This window comes from Rhyacophila brunnea, unplaced genomic scaffold (genome assembly GCF_057557595.1).
Source record: "Rhyacophila brunnea isolate RB1 unplaced genomic scaffold, BYU_Rbru_1.0 scaffold_8, whole genome shotgun sequence".
Classification (NCBI taxonomy): domain Eukaryota; kingdom Metazoa; phylum Arthropoda; class Insecta; order Trichoptera; family Rhyacophilidae; genus Rhyacophila; species Rhyacophila brunnea.
In genome coordinates, this window is record NW_028233350.1 from 23,262,188 (window position 1) to 23,276,448 (window position 14,261).

Genomic DNA, 14,261 nt, shown 5'->3' on the forward strand with positions numbered 1-14,261 from the left:
TTTTTATACATTATAGAAGTGCTAGAAATTGTTATAGGTAGATACTTACCCTTAAAAAAAAGGTCCATTTTTCACATCGCCAACCATCGTTAACCGAAATTGCACACAACACGTAATATTTTTTAGTAAATTAGGTCTACTTGCCACGTCGCCAATGCCACAAAACTTCACAAAAATGTTATAAATCACTAAAAACCAAACTTTGTGTGTCTATTTATATAATAACTGTATCTAATACTATTTACATAAGATTAAAACAATCAAACACATTTAATAAAAACTTCCTACCTACTAGCTTTTTGAGTTTTAGTCGTCGCGTACTGTACGACGTTATATATCTGTTTCATTTGACACATTGAAAATATATCTCTTTCATTTTCGGCAATGACCAAAATGAAACCTAATGGTGCGACAAAATAATATGAAGAAAAAAAGGGTTTGTGCTTTCTCTCCGTGTCTCACATATGAAAAATGAGAGAGAAAGAAATATTTCATATTTCCGGCAGATTCTAAATTGACCGAGCGTGTTGAGACGAGAATGTTGGACATTGAGCGTGAGACTTGTGTGTATTGTAACTACACACACATACATTAGCATGCATCTCACGTTGACGCTTTAGCCTAGCCCAGGGGTCGGCAAACCGCGGCTCTTTGGGTATTGGCGTGCGGCTCTTTGCCAAATTCCCAATATACAATTTGTACAAAAACTTTTGCAAAATTCACAATTTCAAAAATTTTTGTCAATTATTTGTACACTTATGACATTATCGCGAGCCTAATTTTTCCTCCGTGATGGTTGATGGAAAAAGGTATGATTGTTGTTGTTTTAAATCCGCCCATTGCAAAAATCGACAAATTAATTTTTTCTCCATTTGATATTAACACGAGCACTCTTGAAATACAATTTATTGGAGGATTTAACAAGCAAAGAGTTATGGAGCTCCAAATTTGTAGGTCTTGCTACCAAAATTAAGCATTTGGAAATATAAAAATGCAATTTAAATTCACAACACAAGTGGAACGTTCTAAAAGATCTACATAAGGTAGAAACTACGATTTTTACATGATAAGTATGTGAACATTCATTTTCAAATATGAACAATATAAATAGCATTTAGAGAAGCCAAATAAATAACCGATGAGAATTTGTAGTCGCGCCTGAAATTAAAAACTACAAGAAATGCAAGGAAGGTCATTGTTCACATTAATTTTAAGGAGTGCGTGAAAATTGTATGTAATTCATATTCTGTAAAAATTATATTTATAATTTCAACAATAAAAACATTTATATTTACGTTAGTTTTATTCGGGAAATCTTCTTCATTTAATAAATAAACAATTATAAAATGTAATTAATTCATTTGAATAAATCATTTATAAAAATATACGTATGGCTCTCGAATTTTTTTTTAACCATTGTGCCACTCATATTTGGCTCCTTTGGTCCAAGAGTTTGCCGACCCCTGGCCTAGCCGATAGGTAATAATAATTACTAGCTGATCCAGCTAGCTCTCGCCAGTCTGTTTCGCTCAAAGAGATTGAAAGACTCCAATCTCTTTGGTTTCGCTAGTAATAATTATAATTGTTGACATTGTATAGATTGTAAGATATTTATTTTTGGAGGGTCAATGACCATTTGACGTAAAGGGCCAGCCGCCATTGAATGGATATGATGTATAAAATGTGTTATGGCAATATTGGTATAAGGTTATATTATGGCAAATGTGTATAATTTGAATGTTTAGTCTTGATTTTTGTCCTCCTTCAAACATGATAAAAACATTCAGGTATATCAATATTTTGTTCGTGGAATAATAGTAAAAGATCATTTGATGAGACCGCATTTACTGAACGTTAAAAACAGTTAATGTATTGTTTACAATTGACATTTTTACAATTACACTTGCATTCGTTTAACCCTCAGCATGTCAATTTTTCTTAATACCAATATGGAGAATTATTATACGCTGAGGTATCTACCAATGGTTTTTTAACAGATGGCTGTTACCAAATATCCACTTGATGAAAAAAATATCAAATTAAATTCAATGCAACCCATGCCTGTTATGTTTTTTTCTTCATAAAATTACAAATAATAACAAATTAATATTAAAGGTTAAACGGTGAGGCGTGACGTTAAGAAGTCCCTGTGTCTGGAGAGTTTGTGGACCACATCATATATATATATATATATATATATAATATATCATATTATAGCCATTACAAATTGAATTTAACAGTCTTAGAGCTCATACGCACTTGGATAGGCCTGCCGCCTATCGTTTTTTGTATGCAAATTGCCTACACCATACGCAATATTTGTTAATTTGCATACAAAAAACGATAGGCGGCAGGCCGCTGGGGCTAGCCGCGATGCGGTCTGCCGCAAGTGCGTATATCACTTTACATACACAAGTAATATAGTAAACTTTTAGGAAACTAAAATAATACATTATACAATACAGACATTAATTAATTTAATAATATCGACTGAGGGATAGAATTTGATTTTAGTTGCATACTATTCCATTTCAATGGTTTTTAGCGAACTTTCTTTAGCCTTTCGGCATCTTCAGGCACTATGCGCATTGACCCACGGTAAATATACAACTGACACAGATTGCTGTTACTTACTGCTAATATACTAAATTAACATATTGAAAGATCGTACAAAGGTATTATGTTATTTATTTGTAAGTAAAAAATTAGGGAGGCATTGGAGAAACATAATATGCATAGCCAAAACCAAGATACATCTGTACGAGAATAAATGAACATGTAACGAAACTGTTTACGAACATAATATTATCTATAAGACCATTTTAAATGTTTTGATACAAATGTTCATGTTTTTTTGTATTCTGCCACAGTTGGAAAAGTATACATACAGATGTATCTTGGTCTGGACTAAAGACTAACAACCATAATTTGGTGTACGGCGGTTCGAAGAACTAATAGCTCGCGATATTTACATTTTGAAACAAGTACCAAAGTCACGCCTCAAATTAGAGTTGTCGGTTTATAAGGATTAGGTAGGTAATTGAAATGTTGGATTTTTTTGCATAGTTGCTAACGATGCCTAAAAGTGAAACTCGGGTCGCCAAAAACGTTTAATAACACACAAACAGTACAGAACTTAAATCAATTAGGATTTAAATACAGGCAGTTGTCTTTGTTTACAAAGAATGATAAAAATATCCAAAAGATAGTACCTATTTTGTAAAATTTGGAGATGCTATATAACCCCGTGAACTTAAAATAATTTACATGTTATTGAAGATAAAACATAATTGCATTCTTTGATCGCCTCATAAGTACTATAATCTTTATTTATTAATATATTATTATTCTGAACTACCTACTGCCCTATTATGTATATTATAGTATGATACTAAATAATTAGGTAGGTAATAAAAATATTATTTAACTGAACAAAATTTAAAAAATTTACTTTACACAAATGCTCTTATATCTTAAGAGTTATTTGATATTTAGGGTAGGTACCAGGGAACACAAAATTAACGGGAACTGGCTTTCTCTATTGGTGTGTGGTGTGGCTATGTATTCAGAGCGTGGAAAAATATGGGATAAACTTTGTTGTAAACACGTTGTCACCTCCAAAAGGACGGAGGGGGGGGGGGGGCGTAGGTTTCTAGGTAGGCTAGAAATTGCGACGTCTCGTAATTGACCTGTGCATGTCTCCATGAATCCGCCCGATGATGGTTCAGGCCTCATGGCATTGGATCCTCTGAGGATATATCACATAAATGTAACGAGCATACAATATTTGAGTGTAGTCAGTGCACTGGCTTTTACATTTATTTCTTATTAATCTTCTCTCTGGTAAATTCACATGAAATTAACGCACCTCCATATAGATAGATTGTTGAACTGTTATTTTTTTGTTATTGTTACCTGGCATGCTGGATCCGAATTTCGTATAAGTACCTAATACAATACCTCTGTTTTTAGCTAGATAGTACTGTGTGAAAATAACAGGTAGGCCATGTTTATCGTATTTTACTCCAGCTAACCAGCTGAAAACTTGCACCCACTGCAAACTTTTAATTTTCAAATTTTCCGCCAAAAATCTTAATAAATGTAATTTTATGCTCCATAAATCTATACTTTCTGTTTAGTAAATTTATAGCTTAATTACTAAATTTAACAGAGAAAAAATATTTTAATTATTTTTAACATTGAAAAATTTATTTAAAACTATAAAATTAACGCATTTTCTGAAATATTATCATTTAAATAAGAAGCTAAAGTAAGTTTTGCGCATGTCATCTATTGGATTTGCTGGTTAGTAAACCACACACTCTCTTACGTCACTAAGTTTTATAAGAGATTGTCCATGATTGGTTAGTCTTTAGTATGAAACGAGAATTTCAACCAATAGTCTTATTGAAAGAGTCAAAGCTCTTCCCAAATAATATCTTCTCGTCAGTCGTCATATGACCCGTTCCGTCGTCAAGCACCGAGTGTAGGCCATATTTGACAGTGTTCTGCTAGTTTAGTGAAGTGAGTGTGTGCAGATAGTCCTCCTTATTTCAGAACCTGCAAATACTCTACAAATATCACAAAATGGTTCTATCAGAGGAAAACCCCATCTACGGACCCTTCTTTGGAGTCATGGGAGCGGCGTCAGCTATTATTTTTAGCGGTAAGTCATTATTTATTGAATTGCACATGAACCGTCGAAAAGTCCGTCGACGCCGTATCGATCTAATGGTAAATTCGTTCGTATGCATTTTTAGTGTCGTCTGGCAAGATATATTTGTTTGGATTTGCTCCGATACATTATTTAGTTATAACTAATGTGTATTATAACGCAAATATCCTTAGATAACTCCAGTATTTCTCATATCCCTCGGCTCTAATAATAGGCGCAGGCAATGTCACCAACCTAATCAATGCGAAAGCCGAACCTCTCAAATCATATGACAGCGGTACATCAATAATTTCATCGTTTTCCAGATAAGGTTTTCGTCTAATCATAAACGAACACATCTGAAATGAGACAAATTTACTCTTAATCTGCTCTGATGGGTTTCATTTCGCCGCCAACAATGTATGAACTCCAGCATACGTTGTACATTTTGTCCTGTATTATATATGTTAAATTGGCCTTTGTGACGTACAAACATTCGCGATGTCATTCGTTATCAACCGCATTTACGTCGTCGGGAGGCTTCATCCAGTGGGTGTAACCTCGTGAGGGAGTCACGTGAATGTTTATCAACTGATCAGCCCGTGAATTATTGCCCCATGATCTTGATCGATGATGGACGGCGCCCGCTTATCTTCCAAAGCATTGTATTTCGATACGTCGCATTCAATGCGAATGCATTCTTTGCGCCACCTTTTTTATCATTTAACACAATTAAATGGATACCATATGGTTTTACATTTATACTTATCACGTGAATTTTTTACCTGTCCGTGTTTGGACTTATTTCTTATGCAATTCGGTGAACCTTATGACTAATGGAAACTCACAATGTTATCGGAACAATCAACAATAAAATAATTCGCCTATGTACTTATATCAAATATGTACGTCATAAAATACATTTTTTACAGATTTTCTTTTCATTTTTTTTTTTAACATTCCCATAATCTCACTGATAATTATTCAATGTACCTAATCAGCCTCTTTGATTTATTTGAACCTCATTAGATGATAAATACATGCTATCAACTGTATGATTTGCAATCTATATTTTAAATCTTTCTGATAACAATATACATATTAAGTAATTGTAGTTTCTATTTGTACCAAAACTTACGCTATTCATAGAAGACGAATCATGCAAAAGTACTTATTTATTTAAAAAAAAAAGTAGGTATGTCTTTGAAAATTCGTAATTCTTGTGGAAAAGCATTGTAGGTATTAATTAAAATAAAACACATTTAAATTATGACGTGTTATAAGTTATAACCACCACATATTGTGTTTTATTTTTATTAAATGATTGTACCAAAAGAGTATTATTATTTGGTAGGTACCTGTATAACAAATCTAAAAAAAATATGTCAGCTGTCAACTATATTTTTCAATTGTATAAAAATCCCACCCATCATAGTACAGAGGTTACCACGTTGCACTTGCAATGTTTGGTAGATCATGAGGTCCAATCCTTTTGGCTGGGCAAAATCAAATAAATAGCTATAACCAACACAAACTTTGTAAAAACATCTGAAATACCTCCACACTCTAAAGGTGAATATTGAAATGATGATCTTATTAATTAAATAATGCTACCATTGATTAGTGACACTTGAAGCCATGTGTACCAAGAGTCACAATATAAATACCTATTATTAATCATGCATTGGTGTATGTTTACAGCGCTGGGAGCGGCTTATGGCACAGCCAAATCCGGAACCGGTATTGCCGCCATGTCCGTGATGAGGCCCGAACTGATCATGAAATCTATTATCCCCGTGGTCATGTCCGGTATTATCGCCATCTACGGTCTTGTCGTAGCTATCCTCGTAGCCAGTACCCTTGAGACACCCGCCAAGTATACACTTTTCCAGTAAGTAATCACTCGTATGGTGAAACTTGTCATTTTCAATTATTTATTTTACACTTGTGTAGAAATAGAATCAATCCTTTCTAAAATAAAATATTATAATGTAAAAGTAAACCACAATGGCTTAACGCAGCGGTCGGCAACCCAAATGCATTGGTGTGCCACAAAACAGGTAATTCAAAGTACTGAACACGCAGCGTGCCATTGAAATAAAACTAGTTAATCTATTGCGAGACAATTTTATTGGACTACACTACATAAAAACATCATAAAAATTTTGGAAGCTAACACCTCAATATTTGGTTCATAGTTTGAAGTTTTTGATTCAATACTCATTTCCGAATTTTCTTCAGTTGAACGATTTCGATACGGGTTTATAATATGTTTCAAAATTGAGATTGTTTGCTCACAGTAGTACGTTGTACAGAAAATACCTAAAAGAGCGACTCAATTAGTGTCCGCAATCATTGGCTCGTGAAACGGTGCCAAATGTATCGCATAATATTACGATAGTTTTTAAAGTAACAAAAATTTTAATAAACCGTCATTTTCGAGGCGTGGCATAGGTTGCCAAGCGCTGGCCTAGCGGCTTATAATGTCGTGGGTCTCTTATTGTTTTTCAATTCGTGTATGAGAGAGTATGCAGTACTGCGTGTAAACCATTTTATGAGAATCACGTAACCTTGTTACTATACGGTTGTGTCTTTGTTTCACTTGCGGCATTGCCAGTACTGATTTAAACTAAACTAGAAAACTATGTTGATTTTCAAATGTTATACACTGAATGATTTAACAGAATGCAGCAAATTAATTTACTTTTTAAAAGTTGGTTCGCGGTATTGGGACTTCCGATGATTCTTATTGGTCTCCCTAAATACTGACAATTTTACTTTCAGCTGAGAAAATGGCAAAAAACATTGAGTATGATCTATTGAGAGAGAATACCTGAATTTTGCATTGTCGTTATTGTCATTTATAGATTTATTTCAGCTACAGCTTATGTCTACTTAGTCCATATCCACTCCATAGTTGGAGCGTATGGACACCACACCTCGCAAGTCCAATAGTTACTATACAATATCCACCCTTATACTACTCGATAGCTAACAATATTTTATTTTCCAGGGGCTTCTTATCTCTGGGATCAGGTTTGGCGGTAGGCTTCTCAGGACTGGCGGCGGGCTTTGCCATCGGCATCGTGGGAGACGCGGGCGTCCGCGGTACGGCTCAGCAACCCCGCCTCTTCGTGGGAATGATTCTGATTCTCATCTTCGCTGAAGTGTTGGGTCTATACGGCCTCATCGTCGCCATCTATCTCTACACGAAACAATAAACGGCGCTGTCCGTCTTCGTACACTCACTGTGCTATTATTCCTTATGTTTTTGTTCCGGCGTCGCGTCTCGGTCGAGAAGAGGCCCGCGGTAACGTGACCTCTCCGCGCTGCCCATATTTCGACCCCTTGGGTTTTCTCACCTCGACCGACGCCGGTCGCCCGCACCTACCATCGTGTAATTATAATAGTAATTGTAATTATAATAGTAATTGTAATATATTGTTTTTCTATCGGGACGGCGCCCGCCCGGCCCGGATGCTGAGACCGGGCCCGCGCCCCCTCGGTATCTGTAATATAATTTGTAACAAAGTTTTATTTGGCCCACTTTTATTTCGTTGTTTGCAAACGATCATTTAACGAGACATCATCGCATCGTCTTATTTTAAATTGTCATGCGGTGTGCCGGTTTGGATTTTCCTCGTTTGTACATATCATGGCGTCCGCTTCATTCCCCGTACCCTCTCTCCCCTCGCCCCTCGTCCCCTTTGTTTCATTATTTTACTGTAGGTTTTTTTAGATTTAAGACAAAACTTATGTACAGTTAGCGATTAGAATGAGTCCAAATCTTAATTTCTGATCTAACTTTTTTTGATCCGTGCATCGGCGATCCGTCGCGCCGAATCGTTCTGAAGGAAGATACGATTTGCAGACTGTCGACGATTTTGTGTCGCGTCTCGCGTTCCGTTTTAACTGTTGAATACTATAATGTATTATTGTATTAGCTTTCAATGTTATAGCGGGGATATGACCCCCATAGGTTAAATAATTTATATTATAAAATATGTATATCAATTCAAATAAGTGCGGTTCGATAGCAGCCGCATTCGACAGCCTAAGATTGTAGTCACAAATTGTAAGATTGCCAGGGATCAGAAAAATAAATATAATTTGTACATTCCATATTAACTTTGTTTCTGTCAATCTTATTGGTAGCTCTGTCTTCAGCCGGCATTTTATCATTAGACGTATCTTTGATATCACTCGTAATTTGAAAAGTTCTCCGATTTACAGTACCTAAGTATGTTTGCGCACAATATTTATGTTGACCTTGTCCCAAATCAGAGCTACTGCTTTTATTTATTTAAATGTGTGTTGTGACCGAGAATTATATTTAAAAGTTATTTAACCCTTCCTATCCTATTCAGAGGGTAGGGTTACAGTATTAAATATTAAATATTCTATCTATTTTCACCTAAATCTTTTTATAAAAAAGTATAACCGGTTATTCTGAGTAGACGGCGGTGTATCTAATGTTTGAAAGTGATTTATGATTGAAGTTTCAGCGATCTTGGTAAGTGAGTCGGATCAATTTCCAACGTGGACTTACTAGAAATGTTTATTTTGAAATTATCCTCAGTGTTATTGAATGAATTGTGTTAATAAAACATTTTATTTGAAAACCAAATAGTATTCAATTTTAACACCTGTACAATGCAAGATTTGAGATTATGGAATATTTTAACTTGAAACGTTAAAACATTCCAGTTCTATATTTCCCATTATGAGTCACAATGTCCTGATTATTTGAAAACAAGGGAATATTTTTGTGGTCACGCCAAGGAATCATAAATATTCCGGAGAAGTTGTGAGAAGCTAGTGTAGCTATGTGTATGTGTTAATTTATCAATGCATAGACATCAGAAATGGTCAGTGAAAAAAAAACTGTCAATGCATTGTGGACAATGTTGAATGATCAAACATCGAAGTCATACTTTTTCGATCCATGGATATGCTTATTAATTAGGCCATAACATAATGTGTGTGTGGTGCACAGATTAATGCCTGCTCTCAGTAACCATTTACATATAAATACAAGGTATAAGGTATCACAATATAATGTTTGAGACTTTCACGGTTGTTCGTTATTGTAAGAGATTTTTGTATTTTCATCAAGAGATCTTTTGAGAATGGCCTCTGCAACGAACCCAAAACGTGAAGGAATGAGAGAGGAAGAACACGCGGTGAAAACCCAAAAATCTGTTGTGATAACGTATCACGACTCGGTATTATTCACAGGTAACAATAAACCTGCTGTGCATTTTACTAACAAAAAATTTGAAAACAATGACTACGTTTAAATAAATATCATTTGGTACCTATCAATATATACCTGTATTGACTTGAATTGTGAAATTTTGATGGACTTTGCCATTGAGGCCAGATTTTGAGAGTGAAATTAGTATGTATGTTATTGTCAAACATTTTACATAAAATAAAATTAAACTACAACTTGAGGTGCGGGGCAGTTTGGAGAATTAATATATACTCGTAATATACCAGAAATACTCGCATTGTGACATTAGTGTCGAGGCCACACTCCGACCCCTAGTTGTCACTCTCTATGGCGGGCTTTGTCAATCGGCGTCTACAATTTGACCGTATTTAGGAAAAAGGGTGTAACCCTCACAGAACTAATTTTACAGAAGGGGCAAAATCGTTATTAGAATGATTTTGGTTTAATATTTAAAAAAAAATAGGCACAGACATTGGGTGCATGATGATTGGTGATTTGGTGTAATATATTTTTTATCTAATAATAATTAAAGAAGTTATTACAGAAAAATCATTAATATTGAGGGTAAATGCTTTTTTCCTTAAATTAAAACTTAATTAATGCTCAATTAAAACCTAAATTTAGATAATAATTCGGCATTTGCGGCTTAATTCCTTTTTACAGAACGTGTGTTTAGTTGTATACATTGTTAATATCTAATAAAAGCACTTTTTGTAAAATCGAGGGTTACGCCCTTTTTCCTAAACACAGTCGATGTGATATCTTAAATGATTCCTGCCAAAGTAAAACGCAAATGAGCTTTGAATACATATTGATTTTTAAATCTATTAGGGATCATTTTTTTTACATAAAATTACACCATATTATTAAGAGCATGCTTCAGTGAAACGGCAAATAATTTTCAACTATAGGTGCGACGAAATTTCGGACTTGCTGGCAATCGGAGAGCGAAATTCGAGCTGTGAACACGTCAATTTGTTTTGTGATGGCGACTGGGGAATTAATTCTTAAATTGTGTAAAGATGATGACATGTCAATGAATATATCGTCTCTGTTCTGGCAGAACACACTAACTGGAGAATACTAGTTTTGAGTAATTTGACTTTGAAGTTGTTTGAAATGGTCTATCATGTGAGTTTATTAAGTAATCGTAAAAAGGATGACTTTAAAATAAAGACTGTTTATTTATTAAAAAGGTTTCCAGACGGTTAATTTTGAAATAAGGAACATTTTGGTATAACTAACTTAATATGTCATTTTTTAGAATTAGTGTCTTCTGCCAGAACAGTGACGATATTATGACAAATTATGTTTTGTTCTGCACGTGTCGTTTGCCCAATCTTCGCGTCGCGTAGTCACAATCGTTTTAGACTGTGCCCCTGCTGTAGTTTGAAGCCTTAAGAGTTGTATACTGAAAAAATATAACTTGGGAAAATTCCTAAAAAAAAATTCGACTGAGTGAAACATGAACTATTACTGAAAAATTTAAATGTGACCAATTCTATCGAATGAGAAGTGGGACCCGGTTCTGGTTCTTTAAATAACCAATATATTTTGTACTTACATCTGCACCTTGACAGTTTTAACTGATATTCAAATTTCAAAACTTAAAAACTACTCCGACTTATATCATGGCCGAAACCTGATGTCACTATGTATATTCTAAAATCAAAATATTATACAATTACATAGGTGTTTTAGTATGCAAGAAAATATATTATGAAAATGGTAAGTACTTGCATATAATTTTATAACGTCCGAAATTTAAATATCAACAATAGATTTTAACATTACAAAAGATGCCAACCAGCTGCTAAAAATCATGAACTGGAAAAGACGTGCGGAGGACCGTTCCGAGTGGAGGATGCCAGGGCTCGATTTGAGCTGTAGCGCCATCGAAGAAGTGTTATTTGATTATTGAGAAAGAACAGTTCTCATATTATAAGAGAACACAATCACTGCTGACCTGTTCATTAATATTTAAATATCATGTTAATTATATCTAATGCAAACATGCCAGTCGCGGTTTCAGCACTAAATGAGTTGAGCAAAAAAAAAACACTAGTTTACCTACCCATCAGAACAAGTGAATGAGTTGTCTGCAATAAATCATATTGTTTTGATAAAAAGAAACATCCATATAAAATATTTATGATTTCCATAATGTGATGAAATACTTATAACACATTTATTTTAATATACATTACACAAATTAGTTCACAATAATAACTGAAATCCACTCTTCGCCAAAACAGTATCAATACATCAATCTTAGGTGTATTGATTATAATATGCCGACTATGTTTCTGCCATAATTCTAATGCTATGGTTTTAAAAGTGTCTTCGGTTAGTGTTACTAATTTTGCCATACTGCTCTTTACGAGTGACCAAATAATATACTCAACCGTACTTTCCAGAATGCAGGGAAAAATTTATACCATGGCAACACTTTCCAGAGAATTGACAAATTATGGGTGTTGACATTTGAAAGCGGAAATCTCAGGGGTGACGAAATTGGAGGGGTAGCAGTTTATAAGTTCGCCGCTATTTTAACTTACAATAGGTTTATACGCTATTTTTTCAAGAAATGTTGACTGGGCTTAGAATATATGGATGCCAAAATTTATAGATATTGTAAAATATGTTGGAATGTCAAATGACAATATAATTTACTATTTGTCCTCACCTGTATATCACATCCATAGGACCTCCACAGGTGAAGGTTTTGTTCCTTACGGTACAAAAAATTATTTTTTTCTATTCTCCCTCTGCACGGGTTCAAACAACATGCATGCACTGAAAAACCACATGTCAATTTGATCTAGCTGCAGATTTTGGACCCATGCCGTTTGAGGTGCATCCACTTAAAAATTACCATTTTCATACCTAGCAAAGCATATGAGCCTACGCAGCATGGGAGTTATATTAGTAGACCTTTGATAAGTTCTGGATCATTAAATAAAATGTCACTTTTGCTAAATGTGGTTTCCAAACTGCCACAGGCTGATAAAATTTGTCACAGACTGATACAATTTGCCCAGGATTAATTTTTAAATTGTTATTTTCCAAAAATGTTTGGTGGCATGGATGCCCATGCCCTGGCACCGTGTAATAAATAGCATGAACTTGTCAACTGATTTGTGACAATCATGAAACCTTGAAAGATTTACCCCATGATTAGCTCATAAATTTTCATGTGAAAGGGCGAGGTGGCAACACGCAGCTACTAGACCATGTAACTTTATCTGTGCAACGCAATGTCTGAAGATTATCAAAAAGAAGCTTACAGTGCTGCAGTGCCTTGATGTTTTATATAGAATAGGTAAGTATTAGTCAAGATACACTGGAATCTATGAAATGGTGTTAGTAATCACTGAGAAGCTAAAATTACTAAATGAAACCACTGTTCGGAGGTAAGAAGATAGATTAACACAATACTCTGCCAAGACTTGGAAGCTGCAGACTAAAAAAGGTATAAGTCGGTACTGGGAAGCCAGGCGGGAGCCATGCTAATTGTCGAGACGATTTTGGCAATATTCAACAATGAAAACCTAAACTACCCAACCTAACAAATAATCCACTATATTGGCTATTTTCAAAATGTGTTTGCCACTGGCTTCCCCATAACCGACTTGTACCCTAAAAAACAATTAGTTATTCTGCAGATGGGTTTATAGACCAAAATCACTATTGAGAAAAAAATGTGTTTGAAACCATTATGGAGTCCACAAATCGACACCTACGAATAAGTCCGGAACTGCAAAATGATACTTTCCAGTAGTATGATTTTAATGACACCACAACATTAATTTTTTACTTAATTGATATACATACAGTCAAACTCGGTTATTACGATCACGGATATAGCGAGTTCTCGGATGTAATGAGGAAACATTCGTTGACATTTTAGTTTATGATTTTCTCCATACATTTATTCACTTATAACGAGCAACTTATCGGATATGCCGCCGGGATCGCATTATATTTATGACACTAGTCATAGACTAATATCTGTACATTAGAGGGTAAACCACAGAAGTCCAGTTTTTACCGTTTCTGAGTTAAATATGCAGAAAATTTTATTTTATTTCATTACACGAATGAAACACTGAAGTCCATAAGTAGTAAATTAACCGATATAGCTAATTAAAAAATCACTGAAGTCCAATTCACTTGAGTGCATAAACAACGAGTGTCCCTTTTATGATGTTTGTGCTCTAAGAAAAATGTTAATAAACCATTATAATAATTCCATAAACACGGAAGTCCAACAAACGTTAGGTAGGTACGTATTATCTATACTATAATTTTCGTTTTTCTTTGTAAAAATCCACACACGCAGTCGGATTTCGACAAAATTTGGACAGTAGA

At 34.6% G+C, this 14,261-nt stretch overlaps 1 protein-coding gene across 1 annotated transcript; it reads left to right on the forward strand.

Annotated features, from left to right (window-relative positions):
• Positions 1-4,513: 4,513 nt before the first annotated feature.
• Positions 4,514-9,281, forward strand: Vha16-1 (Vacuolar H[+] ATPase 16kD subunit 1). The gene is made up of 3 exons (XM_085959052.1): positions 4,514-4,666; positions 6,356-6,545; positions 7,668-9,281. The coding sequence occupies exons 1-3, from the start codon at positions 4,588-4,590 to the stop codon at positions 7,873-7,875; spliced, it is 477 nt and encodes a 158-aa protein (XP_085815178.1). The 5' UTR covers positions 4,514-4,587; the 3' UTR covers positions 7,876-9,281.
• The last annotated feature ends 4,980 nt before the right edge of the window (positions 9,282-14,261 follow it).

Bases quoted from the DNA above. Each gene is read 5' to 3' on its own strand.
- Vha16-1 (XM_085959052.1), top strand. From the start codon at position 4,588: ATGGTTCTATCAGAGGAAAACCCCATCTACGGACCCTTCTTTGGAGTC. The intron at 4,667-6,355 runs GTAAGTCATTAT...GTATGTTTACAG, and splicing joins GTCAGCTATTATTTTTAGCG to CGCTGGGAGCGGCTTATGGC. The intron at 6,546-7,667 runs GTAAGTAATCAC...TTTATTTTCCAG, and splicing joins GCCAAGTATACACTTTTCCA to GGGCTTCTTATCTCTGGGAT.